Source organism: Lepisosteus platostomus, chromosome 10 (genome assembly GCF_059453375.1).
Source record: "Lepisosteus platostomus isolate fLepPlt1 chromosome 10, fLepPlt1.hap1, whole genome shotgun sequence".
Taxonomy (NCBI): domain Eukaryota; kingdom Metazoa; phylum Chordata; class Actinopteri; order Semionotiformes; family Lepisosteidae; genus Lepisosteus; species Lepisosteus platostomus.
Genome location: NC_142620.1, coordinates 20,482,221 through 20,502,850, shown reverse-complemented (window position 1 = coordinate 20,502,850; position 20,630 = coordinate 20,482,221). Strand labels below are relative to the sequence as shown.

Genomic DNA, 20,630 nt, shown 5'->3' with positions numbered 1-20,630 from the left:
CGAACTGGGCCAGGGCCACATTGTGACTCTCAACATCCTAAACCCTCCATCTCCCTGAGCCGCAGTTTCCACAGTCCCAGCCCCAGCTATTCCAGTGTCCAGTGTTTTAACTGATTGAACCTTTAGATGGTCTCATTGCCAATTTCATTGTTACTAGTGAATTGCAAATGACCTTGTACCCCCAGGGGGGCCAGGGTGGTACCTTGGAGCGCTGGGGCCCTGGTTTCAATTACTGGGGTTGTCTGTCTGTGGAGTTTGCATGTTCCCTCTGTTTTTTTCCCCCAAAAGTAAGTCCAAAAATAGGTTAATTAGCTATATAATTAGCTACTGGCCCAGTGTGAGTATGTGTGAGTGTCTGCTCAGTGATGGACTGGTGTCTTGTCTGGGGTGCCATTGCTTGCTAGGATAGGCTCCGGCTCTCCTGTGACCCTGTATAAAGCAGTTAGAAAATGTATGTATGGATGGACAGTATCCCCAATAAACAAAACACAGCACGTTTCAGTGACAACAGTTGACTCATAATAATACCCCCACCTCCGTCATCACCTCACAAAATTCCTAATAACAGGTATGTTCATTGGGCACATTGTCCTGCAGGTAACACAACAAGGGTGGGACTGGCCTGTGGATAAGATACTGATCAGTTGCTGCATGATTTTCTCAGTTTGTTTTTGAACATTATTGTGAGCTCTTTGCTCTAAATAGGAGCTGTCAGGAGTACAAGACAGGTGAAAAGCTGAACCCGATGGGAGGCAGGTGTGCAAAGAGCTAAACGGTTTAACAAAGCACGGAATACCCTTTCTCCCAATGAGACTCCCTACTAAAATGAAGGGCCTGATAGGGTAACTGTCTGCTTATTTTGCAATGTATTTACAGTGCCTTGAAAGGTACTTACCTGTGCTGTGCTTTTTACACATGCTAAAACTATTGAAGACAAGCACATTTCTTAGGAAATTAAAACTTGGGAGTTTTAGATGACAAGTCACAGGAAGTGAAGCTTGGAGGACAGGTATGGACCGCAAGGAGTTTGGCATGTCAGGTCCTGTTTGAGGTCCAGAAGGAATCTGAGCCAGGGGAGTTAATACTGGAACAAAATGTTTACCACTGCATGCCCGAATCTGAAGTCACTTGTCCTAAAAAAGATTCCATAACGGCTTCGAACTGGGATCGTTTTCTTCCAACTCTACAAATTAAATTCTTGTTAATATTGTTTGTCCTTGTTATCTCCCCAGATACCCACCCAAAACAATAGTTTGGGAACCAAACCATGGTTGAAACAAGTTTGTATTCCCACAATGAGGGGATTCTTTAACAGCCTCACCAACCTACACATAACTTTGCCTAAATACAGCCCAACAAATAACCATCTTGCATTTTTTAAGGTAAAAAACATACTATTTTATCAACTCTAATCTTCCTCATCTGGGACTTTTAAGTATGAGTTTTAGTGAAATGTCTTTATGGCTTTGTGAAAAGACCAAAGCATGATTTCTGTGTGATAATCCTGTTCAGGACATCTTTTGGTACAGTGTCACTTCAATCAAGTAGATACAGATGCAATATTTTAAAACACACCTTTTAGAAGGTATGAATGACCTGATGTATGCTCAAAAAACACCTCAAACCAAAAATGAATGACAGAAAAGGCTTTGACCCAATCACAAAGAACCAATCCTGACAAACACAGCAATGGTACTGTTGGAAAGGCAAAGGAAAGCTATTAAGCTATAAAAAATATTTTACAACACCAATATTTAGAATCTTGCCTTGTCTATCAATGATCTCTTCTGAAAAGAAAACAGATACTGTAGCTATCAATAAAAAGGAAGCAGAAATAATTTTAGCTATAGAAAGATTTTCTACTCTGCATTTGTAGCTCTGTGAAGTTGCTCCCTTACAACTTTTGTACAACCCTCATAATAAAAATACTAACTACTTATTAAACATACTCAAGGTGTTAAATGTGACAGAAACAGTTGACAAAGCAACAAAAAAAATCCACAATGACACCCTTATATGAGACAAAGCTCTTCAGGACAAAATGGGACAAAACATTTTTGCACTGGGGTGGGGGCAGGATTTTGTATATGACAATAATCATAGCAGAAATCTCAGAAGTGGCCAAGACTGCATTTGACTGACCACTATTATGTTAAAATTCAAGTTATTTTAGTTAGCTTATTATATTTTATCATGTGAAGGACATTAAGTTGGAGTTGAAAACCCTGTGCAGTCAGATAACTCATAACAGCTTAGTGAAAGATGTAGGGACTTCAGGTGAAATTAAATCTAAAACTTTCTAAAATCAGTTTTGCACCAAAGGGCAAATGCCTTAAAATAAAAAGAACACACGATTTGCATGATGAAGAGTGTGTTACGGTTGACATCCCTCCCCTAGAGGGCGCTCCATTTTACTCCTGTCAATAGTTCCCTATGATCGTTTGTATGTGTTCCAGGTGTGCCTTGTTGTGTCTCCCCCTATTTATTCTTATCTCCTCCAGGGCTCAGGGCTCAACATTAGGATGTCACCAGGCCCGCCTAGCACCAGGATACCTTATGTCTGTCTCCTAAGTGGAATAGGCCTCATCCCCGACACCTCCCGTGTTCTGAGCCAGGGGTCTGGAGGACCTTGCCCCGTTATCCCAGGATCTCCATGTTGGTTGTCTGTTCGTGTTTTTCCCATTCCCAGGGATTTTAACCTTGTCATGTCTCAGGATGGATCTTTTGCTAATGGACTCTTGGACTGCCCTGACCCTCCTTCGGACCGGCTCGGATTTGGATGCCACTCTTTGTCTCCCCCGCTCACTGTCTCATGGACTGTCACTATTATTTTGTGCACCATTAAACCGCTGTGTGTTTTCCCGTACCACACCTCCTGTTTCCTCCAGCTCTTATCCCATCGCATAGGGTCTATTACAAAACCTGACATGGACTGCAGACCCTGTCCGTAACAGAGTGGTGCCATCCTTCCATTTTCTATCCTCTTTATTCAATTGAGAGTTGCAGGGGAGCTGGAGTCTATCCCAGCAAGCAACAGGCGCAAGACAAGATACACCCTGGATGGGATGTCAGTCCATTGCAGGGCACACACTCACACTGGGGCCAATTTTACAGACGAATATTAACCTACTATTATGTCTTTGGACTGCGGGAGGAAACCATACAAACATAGGGGGAATATACAAACTCCACACCGATAGCACCCCAGGAATTGAACCCAGGGCACCTGTGCTACAAGGCAACAATGATAATCGCTGTACCACTGTGCCACCCATGGTGAAAGCAATTAGTCTTAATTGTGAATTAAGAATTAAAATGCTACACAGAACATCCCTTAAAGATTTTACCAACAAAAGGTCCTCCAAATATCCAAGGGTACAACAGCTCACTTTTGAACAGTTAGAATATTTACAGTAAGTTTTCACTTTTTGACACACTGCAATTTGAGTAGCACTGCAATAAAGCCAGAATATTGTACAGAAATACAGGCACCGCTAAAAGTCTCTCTACATCTAAAATTTTTTGCCCTTGCTGAAACTCCTGAATATTTCCATATTTCCTATGATCTATATTTTATTGGATTGATGTATTTTTCAATCCTGACCTTTTAAGATTTCAAGTCAATTACCTAATATACAGTAAGTGCTTTCTGTGACTCTGTAAAGGTCTGTCTGAGGTCTTAATTTCCAGCTGGTTCTGAGTCATCTGAGTGCACCAAAAAATCATGAAGTTGTCAAATAGCTTTTCCATGATTCTGTTATTCAAAGCTTCCTGGTTTTCACAAACAAGTCAAAAGGGTTTGTCACATCAACATGATAGATATGGTACCAGTCGCAGCCAGGGGAACATAGAGTAGCTCTGTGTTTGAACACCACTCTGTCCGTGGCCTCTAACTGTAGTTGCATTGTTTTGCTGCTATAAGGGAACCAGACCTGGGTGATTATAAAATTGTCCCATTGTGCCCCCGCTTCCCCTAAATGGCTAGATTCCTGCGTAGCAGTGACCCCTACACCCTGCGACTCTCCCCCTCCACACCCTGCCAGGGAGCAGGGGGGGCCACTCACTCTGAGGTGCTCCTCTTCTCAGAGAAGACGCGGAGGATGAACTCTCCCTCCTGGTGGGGCTCGTAGGTCGAGGGGACAATCACGTACTCGCCCGGGCAGAGGCGGAAGCGCTGGGACACCTCGCGCAGGTTGATGTAGGACTTGCAGCGGGCTTTGGAGGCGTTGTACAGGAAGAAGTCCTTGGACATGTGCTGCTTGTTGCCGTGCATCTGCAAGAGGAGGAAGGAGGAGTGGTGGAGAGAGCAGCAGCCAGGGAGGAAGAAGGAAGCCGCTGCCGTGTTAAAGACTCAGACCAAAAAAGCTGTACAGGAGCAACGTCAAAAGAGTCCTTTGGGTCTAGACACGGGCTTATTTTTTTCAATTGTTTAAAAGTATTAAACTTACTCCTGGAAATCAAAGGCAGAACCAACTATGATATGATGTGAGCTATGCAGGCATTGATGATTTTAAAAAAGGGATTTTTAAATGAAAATGCTAATGCAGGATTTTTGGAGAAGTGGTGGAAATAACAGGCAAAACAATTGAACATGATTCTATTCTGACACAATGGTTGATGTTTTGCCAGTGAGGTAGCTTTGGTGATAAATTTGAATGAATTGTATCAACAACCATGGTACAGCAATGAAGTAAAATGTTGTGAAAATGGGCCTTTGTTGCAATTTTTTTAATGCTGTTTCTGTCCTGTTTTTGGCTGGGTTAGAATTTTTCCAGTTGTTTTCTTATTCATTCAAATCCTTCTCCTGGAATGCAGGGAAACCCCTATCTCTGTTTTCATTAAAAAAATGTAAGGGTGAATTACAGTACATCCTTTAAATCCACAAAAATAGGATGCAGAAAATATGCAGCTGAGTCTTGAGGGGAGAGGGGAGAGGGAGAAGGATTAAATAGCTGCACGTGGAATTTAGTTGACTAAAGTCAGTCTGCACAGCAAACCAGCACCTATATTATCCTGCATTATTCTTGCATTATTCTGCTATCAGTAGAGCATTATTCTGCCAGCAGTAGAGCTAGTACTCTTCTAGTACTCTTCTCCTCTTCAAACTGTCATACCTCCTTTGGCACCTGAGGAAGAACAAGTGAAGAAAACAAACAACTTCAGGACAGGTTACCAAGAAACTGTTTTACACTGTTACCCCTCCTATTCTACGTGAAATATGTAGCTTCTTTTCCAAAGCTATTTTTTTTCTGTATTTCCACACGCACACCGCTTTTGCATCTTTAGATGTCCACAAATACTTTAGATGGGAGGGAAATTTTACTCTGGAGCAAAAAGATTACTTTTCCTGCTCAGATGACCAGTGTGGCACTAAATTGTTTCAGTGTCAGTGATCAGTGATCAAACAGGATAAAAAACAAGTAAGAAACTGTAGAGAGAGGGTGCCTGTAACTGTGGAAATAGTTGTCTTCACTGGTGTCAGTAAAGAAAACTGTGTAATGAAGTTCTGTTAGATGTAATCTTTTCTATTTTTTTTTTCAGATAAAACTATAGTGATGTCTGCAATGTGAGAAATAATTACTTTTCAGAATATTGTTCTCTGCTTTACCAACTCTTCCACTTTACTTTTTTCATAACTTTATCCCTTGTTCTACAGTATACAGTACATTATTCTTTAAATCCTATTCCCCACCCTAACTTAGCATTATTAGCCATTCAAACCTACTGTAACTGTAAATATTAGTTCACTACAACTCCAACCCTAGCCTTAATTCTAAAATTATCCTTATCCCAAAATCCTTATTCATCTGAAAACCAGACCCTAATGCCAATCCTAGTCCCAGGTATAATCAGCTCTTAGGTGTATTTTTAATAAACAACACAGGATGTGTCAGAAGGCAGTTTGTACAATATGTGGATTTTATGTAAACAATAAGAATTTAAATGAAATACAGAATAAGGCATCGAAGATGTTTACAGTGGTGTTTGTAGTTTCTGTCTGTAGAAGATCCTGAAACACTTACCAGTGATACCCACAGGGTTTGTGAGCAGTGATACTGTGACGGAGTATGTAGCAGCTATGTGTGTGTCTGTGTTTGCACTGGCTGCCTGCCTGTGTCTTCATCATTGTCTGCCTGTCTGCAGTAATACAGACAGCACACATGGGGCAATATGTGTATGAGCTTGCAGGGCTATGTGTGGTATGTAGGTTATGTACATGAAAGTCTAAACCTCATAGATGGCGAAGCCAATGGTGAACAGGTTGGCACCCATCTTGCGCTCTTTCCTGCGGTTCTTCTGCATAAGTGCCACCACGAAGGTGCAGGCCACCTCATTGTCGTCGGGGTCATCATCCTCCTCCATAAGCCGCAGACGGTACTGTGGGTTTGTCCAGAATGTGTCTGCGGGGGGGGGGGGGCGTATCGTTAAAGGATCGGCTTTGTTATAGAATCATGGTATGTTGGGAATTGTTGTACTGTATTGATCTCCAGTACTTTCACATTGCCTTCCTATGGTTTTGTCAAGTGTTTTCTGTACATTACTATAGCTGACCATGTACAGTAAATACTATGATTGATCACAATAAACTGTTTACTTTTTCAATATATCATTAGCAATGGTTTTGCCCCTTCTGCATCCACCACTTTGAATTAGATAACTGCTCTCCAGCTTCATCTACAAAATCCTCACACTGCTGACCGCTGCAGACAAACAACATATACTTATATGAGTTTATTAACAAGCCATCTGCCATTTTTCACCCACCTTACCGCTAAGGCTCTCCTCAGTACTGCTGGTCAGTGACATTGCACAGATTTAAGTCAGAGTTTCCAGGGTCATGTTGCACTCTCTGAGCAAAGAACTTCTTAAGCAGATGTACGGTATGTTTTTCAGTTCTAACTGTTAGAGGATTTGAATCCATGATTGAGTCAAATGCTTTGATGCAGCCTACCTGCGTAGTTGCGACAGCCTCCAGCAGAGCAGCCCCTCACCCAGCGCCCCTCGTTCACCGACACAGTCCACTTGTGGAGTTTATCGTCCTCCAGGGCATCAGGAGTCAGGTTGCAGATCTCAATCTTGGTGAAGTTCTTTTTGAAGTCCTCAAATGACATCCTGGGTAGAAGAGTAGAACAACATAATTCTGCATGACATTACAATAACACAGTGCATTTTTGGGAAGTAAAAATGTATTTTATTTTACTACAAGGCAGTGAACGTCTGGATACTCAATGAAGCACATTAACATCAATGTGCAGCTGCAACTGAACACCTTTCTCCATTCAATGTAAATAATCCATTGATTAAATAATCTTCATATAGCAAGCTAATGCTGCACACACATTGACCCCTTAAGTGTACTACAGTACATTGTGATGAAAATGATTTTCCAGACCAAAAGACTACTTTCAAGGTATTGCTTGTTAGTTTAAAAAATATTTTCTAAACTGTGGAACACACTTAGAACTACAACCATGGTCAACTAGTATTAATATATTAAATAGCATAATTGATATATATTTTCTTCTGCTTATTTAAAATTTGCTCTATAGAGACCAATTTTTAATTAACTTAAAATCTGCAACTATCTCAATTGCTGTTCACCTTTAACCCATGCCAATGACCACTGTAATGATGTACAGACCCAAAACATCTCCCAGATTCATGAGACACATACTGTAATTGTCAAGTGCCTACTGGACTATCAGACAACTACACTGACAACCAGCTGAGAGCAAATCCTGGAAAAAATACCAGAGTGTTGAAAACAAGGAACTGACAGGGAGCAGGACAATAACAGGACCAGCATACTGTATACTCCACAGATATGCTAACCTGAGTTAGCATTTAGTAAGCTGCAATTTTCACAATCAACAGGTATAGAATACATTCCTGTGAAATCTCAAGCAACACTTCATTTTCAGAAATGAATGAATTATGTTATGTTTAATGAACTGAATTCAAAATGTGAGTAAACTCACGTTCAGTAGATCATCCATGGTGGAAAAGCATCATTGTTTTATATGTTAAATCATTCAAACTTCTGCTTCAGAATGTAAAATGCCATGCCAAATTAGCAGGGGCTATTAAAACAAATGGGAATCCTGATAAAAACAGAACTCTTTGTGTTTGTGAGAGCTTTCTGAAAGCCATCTTACCAGAACTCTCCATCCTCCACACTCTGATGTTGTAGTTTGTCCTTCTCTGACTTTGGAATTGTGACCCATTCCTTGGAGCTACACAGTTATTTTGAGTCAGTCAGCAGGAAATAAAGATATCGTGGGGAAAAAAGAAAATATTCATATTATCAATGTTCTAATGAAAGTCCAGTGAGCTAAAGAAAAGTAAATGTCTGGTTTATCAGTGATTTTATTTATTTAGTTGTTGTTTAAGGTAATACACTATAAGAGCTTATAAAAGTTCAAAAATAGATGTTTGCTGTAGCATTACACAGTTACATCTGTTGTTATACAGTATAACGTACAGTGTATGAGGAAACCAACTCTTTTGATCCTGATGCAAATACCAATAGGCTTCCCCACTGCTACCTGAGTGCAAAACCTCACAGATGTTGGGGATTCCTTATGCTTTTGACCTCTGTTTTTCATCAGTTGTGATCATCTATTGTCAGAGAGCCACTTACTCCAAGAAAAAGTGTTTTTTTTCCTCCCACAAGTACATCACCCTATATTAAAACAGTCCCCTTCCCTAAAAAAGTTGGAACATCCACAGGAGAAGTATCTGCCTTTTCGATCTACTTTTAGTCCTGTGTGATCCAGAAAACCAAGAGATCAGATGCTTATGTTAGGGAACCGATAGGTAGAATAGGAGGATCCTTATGCGTAACCGTGAATCCTGCAGAATGTGGAGTAGCACAGGGACAATATCCAAAACACGTAATCCAGGGGCAAGGTCGATTGGAGAAGCAATGAGTGAATAACCAGGTAAATTCAAGAAAGACAATCCAAAAAACAAAATCCAAAGACCGTGGTCGAAAAAGGCAGGAACTAAGATTAGGAACCGGGAGATCAGTCAAGAAGGTTGAAACGCGCACAAAAGAATACTACAGGAGGCTGGGTTCGTGCGTGAGGGAACTTTAAATACTGAAGGGAAAGGTGCGTGGTTGGATAATTGGTCCAGGAGTGAGAATTTGTGGAATCTGGTGCATGTGAGAATGTGATGGGTTCAGTTTAGGAATGAGAAACAGTGGGTTTGGGAATGTAACAGTGTTTGCGAGGGAGAGTGCAGTGTGTGACAGCTTACATGTTATTGTCTCCTCCATATTGTGCTTGGCATTCTATTTGGATTTGTCTTAATTTCATTACGTTCTTCTTAAAATCACTGGTCTTTCTAGAAACAAGCCATTGACGCAACAATAGGGAATGGGGTTCGGGCACTCACTTGTCACTCCAGGGTCCATTCCACTCCACCTGGCCCCAGGGATTACGGAGTCTCACCAGTCTCACCTTGCCCTCCTTCTGTTGGGCCAGCTTCGCCTGGAGACATATGGGAATAATTGTGGAAAATACTGATATCACTTTATCGCTTGAGTGTCAGTCACCTCATCTTAGTAACACAGAAAGCCCATTGTCAGAACAGTCTGATTTTAAAGAAACTTTTTCTATATATGTATTGCCTTAATAAATTATACATACAGTTGCACCTTGAAATGACTGTTTTCTTTCCTTCTACTGATATACCAGTCGATATATATACCATATAGATTTATCAGTGAAGGTGTTTTGTGTTTTTATTAGAAACATTCCTCAGATTATGATGTTAGCATCGGGGAAAAAAGCCACTTAAAAGCAGGAGAAAGAGCTGACACCCCCAAGATTTGGGGAAGAGGAAAGGGCACCCAGTTTTCTCATGTCTGATGTAGTGGGTGGTCAAAGTGCCCTTATGTATCGCACTTTGCCATAGGTCAAAAGCATCCTCACCTCCTCTACTGCTGTCACAGAATAAGCATGACCCTTTACTAATCCAGTGACAGTACGAGTCTCAAAGCGAACAGGAACCAGTGACTGTAAAAGAGAGACAAAAAGGGAGAAAAATAGCAGATGGTAGAGAAGCAGACAAAGGGACAGTGAACCACTGTTTATTATTTCATGAGTGAGACTTAAAGCATTTACAGTATATAACTGGTCTTCCATCTCTTGCTCTTAACAAAGCAGAATTTGAATTCCTTATCTGCACTTAACCTGCAACAGCAGAGATTTTGTCCCTTGACGCGAGATAAACTTGTCAAGACTTATCTAGAGCAGGGCTTTTCAAACTGTGTGCCACAGAAAGGTCTCAAGTGTGTGTAAAAAGGAATTATATTTAAAAAGTGCAAATCGGGAGCTATGTGTAGCTCCTTCTGGCTCTGAACCAAATATGGAATATCTGTTCATCGAAACAAGATCACACTGCACATGAAATTCAAGTCAGAAAAGTGAAGTTAAATATTTCTCATTGAAATTTCAATTTGAAATAAACTGTTTAAAGTGTGATTTAAAAAAAATTAAAACTATGAACTATTTATACAGTACTAAAATCCCTCAATGTCTAAACACATTGCTGAAAACAGGGTGTTCTCAGTCAGAGCCAATACTTACATATCTCAGGCACACCTCCTAGTAAATATTCTGCAACAAAAAGCCCCAAATACACTGCCAAAATGCCAGGTCTTTGGCCCTAGGAACTTGAACAATCTTGAGCATGTTGCAAAGTGATGTTCACATAACCATCTTACACCATGACACCAGATACAGCCTGAGTTTGGAATGCAATACATAACCAGCTGAAGTCAGGCTTGGAACTATCAACAGCAATTTTTGATAGATGGTTAAAGAAAGATTTTCAGAAAGCATGCAACAGGGCCAGTAAAGCTCAATTTAAAGAAATACAAAAAGAGTCTTTGGCACTCTGGAAAATCTACCACACATTATAACAGGGTTCTCAGGGTATGGAATCAAGCAAGTTTTTTGTGTCTCCTTAAGATCTAAAGAGCCATTTAACTGGGAGGAATGTTAATTAGATCTAATTAGGGATAACCAGCATTGGTTCATCCCATCTCCACAGTCTTCAGCTGGTGATTATTTCAAGAGAAAATACTAAAAACCTGCTGGATTCTAGACTCCAAGGTCCAGAGCTGGGAACCGCTAAATTATACCATCATGCTAAGACTATACTAAACAGACAGCACAGTTTTAGATTAAATCAAACCTTCAGCCCACCCAGCAATCCCAAATTACATACCCAATACTTGTTCCCTCCACTCCAGAGATATTCAAGGTGAGAAATCCACAGCAGGATGGTGGTATGAAGATTAAGATTCAAACTGGGCCTTGAACTTCAACATTCTTTGATGCTTCTGCTTTACATACTGGATGATCTTCTTGTCTGTATTTTGAGTAAGTCTAACCTTTTGCTTTAAAGGCTTTTCCATTACCTATAAGGCTTGTATAAACCCATATCCCTGCTCTGTATATTAATAATAGTCTTATTCAGCTTTATCACTCAAGCTATGGAATTGTATGGATTCCAGATATGTAAAAAGTTAATGGCGAAAGCATTCCATATGCACTCTTCTGTCTTAAGAGACCGGCATTCCTCATGCAGTCCAAACCATTGCATGCATATTTTATATGAATGGCATGAGAGGCTTCTCAAGTGGAATTAATTGAATAAATAAGCCATGCAGAGAAGATTTCTGTAGTACACAAAAAACTTCTGTTCTGTGAAATCAATAATTTTGTTAATTTTGAATTGAATGGTCTCTCATATATATAGTGCTGAAGAAACGATCAAATCCCTTATGAAAAAATCCCATCTTGAAAATATATTACACCCATGTGTTGAAAATGTCAGTGTATACTGGAATATGTTAATATTTATTATATTATTAATGTTAATATAAATGTTAATATGTATAATATTATATTAATAAATGGCTGCAAAGTACTACACCATATACTTGCATAATCCTGAATATAATTTGATATTTATGATATTTGTAAACAATTTACAATGAATGTGTAGCATTACATACATGGTACAAGTAATTTTATAAAGAAGATAACAGATTACACATGTACAGTAAATGTTTCAAATCTGTGACTCAGGACCTACAATACAGTTCTGACAACTGTAGATTTTTGCATCCTTCTCTGTTTCTAGTAAGGGGTTCTGCTTGCTGAGGTTCTTATAAGGACTGATAATGGTTATATGCATGCAGCTTTTTGTTTAAAATAGATATGGAAAATAGTAATTCCAGGAAAAGTTCCATACATTGTTATATTTAGATATGTATCGTGGTACAGCCTCTGACTGAAAGCGAAAGTCACTTTACCTCTCTGCACTCGGCAAAATCATGGCTCCAGTTATATAGGCAACCGTCATCGTTTTAAAATGAGCAAAAGGCATTTATGTGCTTTACAATGTTTTAGCATCTGTCTGGACCTGCATTTCAGTAAATAAAAACTGATTAAGATCAAGAACAGCAGTTATGGCAGTATAAAAACCTACTTTGCCATTTTGGCTGTACATGCAGTATACAGTATATTCTACAACATGGTCTATCTAAGATACAGTATGGATCTATCTAATTCATTGCCATCGTGTCTGATTTTTGCAATGCATAATTAGAATATACTGGATTCTTTGTAATGTTTTTTAAACACATCCATAATCTATACTGTATAAAATGTTTCAGAGGGATATCCATTTTAGAATGTATTACTGTTTCCATGGGTGGCATGGTGGAGCAGTGTTTAGCTCTGCTGCCTCACAGCGCTGAGGCCCTGGGTCCAATTCTGGACCTGGGGTGCTATCTGTGTGGAATTTGTATGTTCTGCACAATGTTTGCGTGTGTTTCCTCCAGGTGTTACAGTTCCCTCTCCCAGTCCGAAGACATACTGTACTAGTGGATTAATTGGCTTCAGGGAAAACTGGCCCTGGTGTGAGCATCTGTGATTGTATCTGGTGTCCCATACAGGATGTACCCTGCCTTGAGCCCGCTGCTTGCTGGGTCAGGCTCCAGCTGCCCTGTAACCCTGAATTGGAAAATGGGTTTATGTTTTTTTTCCATAAGGGATTGTTAATTTCTCTTTTTACCGGGAAAGTTTGATTTAGTTTCTAAGAAGCACTGCAGCCACAGAACTGTCTACAGCCATGCCAGGTGGAGTGCCGTTGTCAATACCAACCCCTGTTGGCGGCTCCCCAGGCTTGCTCTTATCAGCCTCTGTCTGGCTGATCATCCGGTCAATGAGTGTGCCAAGAGCATTTGGAGCTGGGACACCTGGGGTTATCCCCATTGTGTCCTTTCAGAGTGAAGACAGAGAGGTCAGAAAGTGAGAGATGCAGTGGGTGAGACACAGAGAGACATAGAGGGACACAGAGAAAGACACACACAGTAAAAGACAGACTCAGTGGCTAAAGGCTGGGCATAGAAACAGGCTGACGTGGCTGTCCAGAGAGGACAGGCTCAGTAACCACAGCAAGAAAGAAGAAACAAAGATGGAGATACACTTTCAACTGCACTTAAAGACAAATACTCTAGGATTAGACTTACACTCTTCTCTAAAATAACAAATTGAATCTGAAAATTTCCACACCTGCCAGAATCAGAACAGCTTCCACTCCTACAATGAGAGGAAACTCAGCTCAGTATGTGATCTCCTGTCACAGACTGAGCAACAGAGAGAACTTGCTTTTGTTGTAATTGTCTTGATAAATGGTGTTGCTTTGGCAAAACATGAATTCATCAGTCATGTCAACAGCGTTTGTTGTTGTAAATTTGAATTGTGAGATACACAATGAGAGATGTTTGAAGAGACAGAGAGAGGCACAGGGACAGACAAGGAGAAAGCATGAGGACAAGTGAGACTCAGGTGCATCTGAAGTCTGGACAACAGAGGTTAATTAAGAAGGAGAGCAAGAGAACATGGAAAGGAAAGATTCATAGAAGAAAAAGACATGGGCGCAAAAACAGGATAAGAAAACATTTTGTGTGTGCCCTTCTTCCAAATGCAAGTAAGCATTTCAGATATAACATGCCTAATAATAATAATAATAATAATAATAATAATAATAAATCCAAAATAACAACTTTAACTCATGTTACTTAAAATGTCATTTTCTAACTTTTTGCTATTTATATGATTAAAAAACAATTTTATCCACTCCATATGACTCCAAAACATTTTCATTTTTTTTCATTTCAGTAATCGCACATTAATTCTCCTGCAGTTACAGACTCTTGCTAAGACAAAACTCAAGAGGAAATTAGGGCACCAATCTCCATTTCACAAAGACGGTGACTGGTGACTTGCATGGGAATTGCCATTTGGGTGTTTTAACATCTATTTTTAAATTCTCGCTTGAAGCCAAGTGGAATCCTGACTTCCGCGTGGAATCCTAGCTGGTCAGCTCCAATTCTCAAAGAGGTGGCAGTCGAACTAGGCTAGTCGATAGGATAATCAATTTGCTTGTTTGGATCGATTATTGGAAAAAAGAGTGCAGTGCAGAAAGATTGCAGGAGGAGGACTGAGGACTCACATCAATGGAGCAGCCCATCAAAGAGCCCCTCCCCAGGGCCTTGCTCATGATCTTGAAGAGCTCCTTGGGGGCCTCCTTCATCTCGAAGAACTCCGTCACCCCCCCTGTGAAGTCCTCCATTGCCTCCGTGGTGTTCCCTCCCTTGAGGGCCTCATAGGATCCATGAAGCCTGCAGGGGGCAGCAGAGAGAGGGCAGAGGTATGGAACAGACCATGATGAAACCCATTACTCTGGCACTGGTGCTCAGATATGTCCATGGTAAGCAAGTGCAGCAATAAAGCAGTAAGATCAACTTTTATTTATTGTCACGTTTTGTAAATAGTATTGGTAGATAACAGACTACTAGTGAGTGATACTTGTAATCAAGTTGGAATTAGTTGTTTTATCCCATTCTAATATCTTACTAGCAGTCATTTTGAACAATCTAAGGTTATTAACAACATTTATACTGAAAATACATCTTATACTACCTCATACTCCCTAAATCTTCCACCTTATGTGTACAGATAATAGTAATCACTTGACATCAGGTATAAAATTGGTTGACCAATTTGGCAAGTGACTAAAAAAACATGTTATCAAGCACTAATTAAGTCAAGAAAAAGGGGACCAAGTTAACTACAGTATGTATTGAATTCATGCATTCATTATCAGGAACCTGCTCATGTTGGTGAGGAGTGTGTCAAGCTGGCGCATGGTCTGGAAAACTCAGAAAAAGCACAGCCAAGACTGGAATCGAACCCAGAACCCTGGAGCTGTGAGGTACTGGGTGGCTCTTTATGGAACAGGGGTGTCAAACTCAATTCTTGGGGGGCCTACAGTTTTCTAGGTTTCCAAGCAATCAGTTACATAGTTGTTCTAAACATGTAATTAAAAATTGATTGTAATAATAATCTAACCAGAAAATTGGGGCAATTATATCTAACTGTAGGTAACTTTATAGTGATGTCAATACTTCGAGTAAACAACAGCAGGAGACATTAAAAAAATTGTATACGTCGAAGAAAATCATTAGCTTAATTGTGCAAATGACTACTCAGGATGAATAAAAACACAGAGGACTATGGGCCTTCCAGGAACTGAGTTTGGCACCCTGCAACAGAAACAAAGGTATATATGCCCATAATTATGTAGTTTTCTTCTTTCCATTTCTAGTATTGGTCCTGGCCAGAGAGAGTTTCTTGGTGTACTCACTACAGCACTATGGCACATTTGACTGGGACAGTTTATTGCCATTTTGTGTTTCACTCAGTAGAGATACACTTTGCTCTATCATTCCTACTTGGCATAAGCCTTCTCCAGTAGAGCACTCCAGAATTCATTGCGCTCGGCTGACTTGGTGAACACCAGCTGGTTGTTGAAAGTGGGGATTCGGTCATCAACAACAACATCTACCCAGTCACCGTAGCGCCAGAACTGCAAAACAGAGAGAGTTTTTTTAATGAACACCACAAACAGGGTATACTACAAACATCGAAGGCAGATATATTTAAAGTGTAATTTTGATCACTTTCATTCCTACAAAATACTGTAGGATTTAGCCCTGACTGTGATCTGGGAACCCCATCAGCTTGGCATTCACTATCTACTGTACACTCTTGAATGGATTAATCAATGAATCAAGTATTACACACTAGTTCATGTTTCTTAAAAAAAAATCTTATAATCCAAATGGGGTTTTTCATTGTCATTGACAAAAAATGAAATTCTGATCTCACTATTAAGTTCCTTTCTAATTCAAAGAAAGAGACAATGATATGATCTGATCCTCAAGGAAATATTTCCAATCCTGTGGTGAACATAACCGCAACCTGAATAAGTAAAGATCTGGTTTCTACAAGATGTTAATCAATCCTGACATGGTGGTATTGGTGTTAACTAACATCAATGTATAATAACAATTGGGTCATTTTTCTTTGTTCTACAGACCTGGGGTCCTAACAGTCCGTATATAATGCAAATGAACACAGGCAGGAATGTAAAGCATATCTGTAAAGTATAGTATAGCTGTAAGTTCACATTACTGATACAAAGCTAAGAATACAAACTATTCTTAAAGCAGACAAGAGATTTTCTAAGACTTAAAGACCTAACATTACCATCCCTACTTATTTATAGTTAATCATTTTCAAGTACTGTATCTGCAAGTTTGCAAAATGTACAAGTCATTGAATGAAGCTAAAACTGTTTAAAACTTACAGAAACATTTGATTTTGCATTTTCAGTAGGTACCCTTGACAATCATTTTATTCATTTGCTTTGATACCAAAATGAGAGGCAGTACTGCAACACTGTTTCACTGTGTCTATGATACAATGGTATCCTGTAGATGTCACACACAGAAAAAGCTGTTTTTGAGTCTATTCATAAGCCACAGCATGACAAACACAAAGGACTGATGCTCAAAGCCTTACAGGGATCCCACCTTCAACAATGAGGACTACTGTTACCTCTGTGGCAAGCTAGCTCAAGGATCCTCACCTGGAAGTGAAAGATGCCGGCGTAGTTCTCGGTGAAGCTCTGATCAGGAGGGATGACCCGGTACAGTAGCTTCTCATTCAGAGTCAGGCAGGCTATGGCAGCCAACAGCCAACAGTCCCCTGCAATCAAGAGAGTCACCCCGGGTCATCAGTGGAGCATCTACATGAGCTTCTACTCAGTCAAGCACTACTGGGAAACACTGAGAACTTCCAAGTGTCAATGGAAAGCAGGTCTTGGGTTGGGTTAATGGGTACATTCTTAGGGCTAAGGCTGGGGTATTGGTTGAGGTTAAGAATGTGGGTTGGGACGTAAGGGTTGTGCCTCATGTTAGGATTCCTTTCAAGCTCTGTGATTATGTTGAGCAGTAAATTGCTTATCAGTGACTGAATATATTGTAACAGGCCCAACCTAAATATGATGGCTCACAAGGCCCAAGCACATTAAATCCTAACAAAATGATTTTTGTTGCCTTCATAAAAAACCTTCATAACTACACACAAAGTAAGTTCTTGAAAAACTTAACCACAAAGCCCTTTATGTACCAGACAGAATTAATTCAACCCATGTGCAAATGTGGCATTTTCAGCCCTTCACCAAATATCAAATAATTATCATATTTACCTCTACTCTACCTATTTACATGTATTAAATGGCCTTTAACAACCTCTAGCAAAATGTTGGTTGAAATATAAGTCTTTTCCTGAGCTAATCTGACAAATGGCTTAGATCAAGAATGACATTGCCCTTCAGGGAACCAAGCCAGCACTGCTCTAGCTATAGTACCAATTTACCCTTTCCACAAAAGCAAAATGTATGCAAATGCTACCTTTACGTTTCTTGCTTGACATGGTGGAGGACTCATAGCTCCTACTTAGCAAGACCTCAAAGCTGTTAAAATAGCATTAGTACTCATATTTATGGTCACAGTCCTCTACAACAACTGTAACATTCAAAATATTCTTCATTGGCTGCAAGATTTAAAAAATTGTCACTGCCTGTGCAATTAGGAATTGTCAAAATGCTATAATAACAAGAACGTGTGGCTATCCAGTTGGTACAGTAGGTTAGGGCCGTGCTCAGTAGCATAATTGGTCTCTCTGTAATGCCTTTACTCAAACACAAAACAAATTTAAAGTTTTTTTATAAACACATTTTGATTGCTTGTGTGCTGTGCCTTAGACAAAGACTGGCTCAGTCAGTACTACATGTATCTGTTCTGGGAGCTCTACGTATGAGTGGTCAGTTTTCTCCTGTCTTTGCTCTTTGGTTCTGGAGTCATATTACAGCCTGAGCCAAGGATTTGCCATATGCATGCTCTCCAAAGACTTGTGCGTGTGGATGGGAGGAAATGGGACACTGTTGGATTAAATATTGCACATACATTAGATAGAAGCAAATGGTGAAAGGGTAGGATAGCTAATTAGATTACCATTCAAAAGTGAGCTCACTACCTAAGCTGAACTATTTTGAGAGAAATGCACTAAGGATACAGGCTGGCTTATCTCTCAAGAAAGTTTCCCATTAACATAGTTCTCTATATATCTGGTACTATATGGCTGACTCATAACCCTGCCTCTCTTTTAACTGGTGTCACTAATTGCCATAAAGGGACTGGGAGGTAAACAGCATGGTGTAATGCCAAGCAATTTGAGAGAAACCGGATCTCAGTAAAGGCTGGATAGCATGGCATTCCTATTTTGGTCACCCTACATTAAACATTTCTATCATCTGAGCTCCCATTTCATGGCAGCCAAACCTGACCAGCTGTTCAAGCCACCTCTTTCTCTCCGCCGTTCGACAATTGTTCACGGGCACAGCTGCTTCTCTTGGCTTTTGCTTTGTTGATAATCTCCAGCTACCGATTTCATTGACCTTGCCTCTCTAAGCGGCCTAGTGGGTGTTCAAGTTTATGCCATACATATTTGAATTGCATTTAAATAGATATTTCTTATACTGTATGCAGTTATTTCTGCCTTTTTTTATAAACATGAGGCTGCAGTAGCCAATAAATAATCCACCCTAGACACTGCTAGAACCCCCTCACTCACGTAGAAGAGATAAAGACTGTTAACCTACAAGGTAAACTGTTGGGATTTAATCTTCCATAAAGGACTGAGACAAATCTCCAATTGCAGTGGCAACATCCAAGGGCAAGTCTGAGTCTGGGATTCTCCCAGCAGTGTCTCACAGTTGGCAGAGAGCCCCCAGGGGAACTGGCAGGGCTCTCTCTCAGCTTTCTGGAAAACAGTATCTCCTGTTGCTGGCCAGGTGCCTGCAGGCTTGCAGTGACCCCATTAAGACATGCACTGGTCCATCTTTCCTAACTGCATGGTGAGGAGCTGTGGAGCTCGCTGTGTGTGACAGTACCAGAAGAGTGTGTCTTATTATCTCCCGGATATGTACAGGAAGAGTCACCAGAGAACAACTGGCAATACCGAGATTTTTTTAAAATAATAATTCACAATATTGGATAAAGTAATATCTAATGTGATATTATACCCAGGTAGATTTAGTTTGTAATATAGAAGTAAACTCTTTTCATTTTTTTAAAAGCTAAAATCATTTTCAGGCGTCAAGTTATTTTCATGCCAGATTCATTATCAGACGAGCAGTAACCATGCTTGTTTCGTCTTGATCCACACAGACACAACGCTTTGAAATCCCAACACATCCCACAAACAATCAGACCATGAGAAATCTTTTCATTAATTAAAAGTCTGAGTGATGTTAGCAGAAAAGTACTCAATTATTTACTGTGTTCTTCCTCAGATGTAAAAACGGCAGAATAGAATACCACACTAATCTCCTAGTGAAATTAAGAAAAGCTTAATTAGATGCTGACATTTCCTGTTGAATACTAATTAAGATTGATTTATTTGAGTATGTACTGTATTTCAAAGCTGTGTAATTTTAAAGAATAACTCTCTTTGAGCGCTATACAGTATATACATTAAGAAAAATGACTTCACAGAAACTATTCAGAAATATAATAACACAGCCATAGAAATCTGATCTTTCTGTATTACTCTTTTGTCATCTACGGCTTTTTAATTTTTAAAAGATTGCCAGATGTTTCTCATTGATCTCATTGGCTTTTGCAACTTGCAGCACACTAAATGTAAAGAGCAGGGGAACGGCCAGATCATCAGTTTAGTGGTGAATGCAATAGGTGAACACAAGTTGTTGACCGTTATAATTAGTATCACACCCCGACAGTGGGGCCTAGGTCCAAGAGGAGGGGTGGCCTGTCTCGGGAGATTACTGCCTGCTCTGCTGATGGCTGCAGTTTCAATTGTGCCCAGGAACGTGCCAGGGTCTGTCACCCCCGTTGGAACAATGCCGGATCAGGGATAGCGGCCTGCGACTTAGTCTGCCCCTTTGTTCTTTTCTCAGGGGTGGAACAATGAGAATTGCTGCCAGTGAGATTCCCTTCCAGCAGAGTAACCACAACCCAGTCAGGCCTCAGAGGCCTCTGATAAGGTGTGCTCCAGCCCTGCTGTTCCCTGGGTCACTCATCTTGCCAGCAACACTTTTTATCCAACTCCCTAGGCAAGGCTGATGGCCAAATGGAGTTTTAGAGACTGCAGGTCCTAGTATAATCAGGATCCAGT

General features: G+C 40.2%; 1 protein-coding gene across 8 annotated transcripts in view; it reads right to left on the bottom strand.

Moving 5' to 3' along the window:
• LOC148653557 (calpain-3-like) overlaps positions 1 to 20,630 on the bottom strand; it is a 47,973-nt gene that overhangs the window by 13,123 nt on the left and 14,220 nt on the right. For 4 of the 8 annotated variants that reach the window (XM_088648721.1, XM_088648723.1, XM_088648725.1 and 1 more), the window contains exons 3-13: positions 17,020 to 17,138; positions 15,821 to 15,954; positions 14,539 to 14,707; positions 13,185 to 13,301; positions 9,939 to 10,022; positions 9,400 to 9,494; positions 8,157 to 8,234; positions 6,953 to 7,113; positions 6,232 to 6,401; positions 5,115 to 5,126; positions 4,065 to 4,273 (exon numbers count right to left, since the gene is read on the bottom strand). In XM_088648721.1, coding sequence (XP_088504847.1) covers positions 4,065 to 4,273; positions 5,115 to 5,126; positions 6,232 to 6,401; positions 6,953 to 7,113; positions 8,157 to 8,234; positions 9,400 to 9,494; positions 9,939 to 10,022; positions 13,185 to 13,301; positions 14,539 to 14,707; positions 15,821 to 15,954; positions 17,020 to 17,138 — 1,348 coding nt within the window. The remainder of the gene's footprint in view (positions 1 to 4,064; positions 4,274 to 5,114; positions 5,127 to 6,231; positions 6,402 to 6,952; positions 7,114 to 8,156; positions 8,235 to 9,399; positions 9,495 to 9,938; positions 10,023 to 13,184; positions 13,302 to 14,538; positions 14,708 to 15,820; positions 15,955 to 17,019; positions 17,139 to 20,630) is intronic. The other 4 variants (XM_088648724.1, XM_088648728.1, XM_088648727.1 and 1 more) reach the window with 1 other exon arrangement.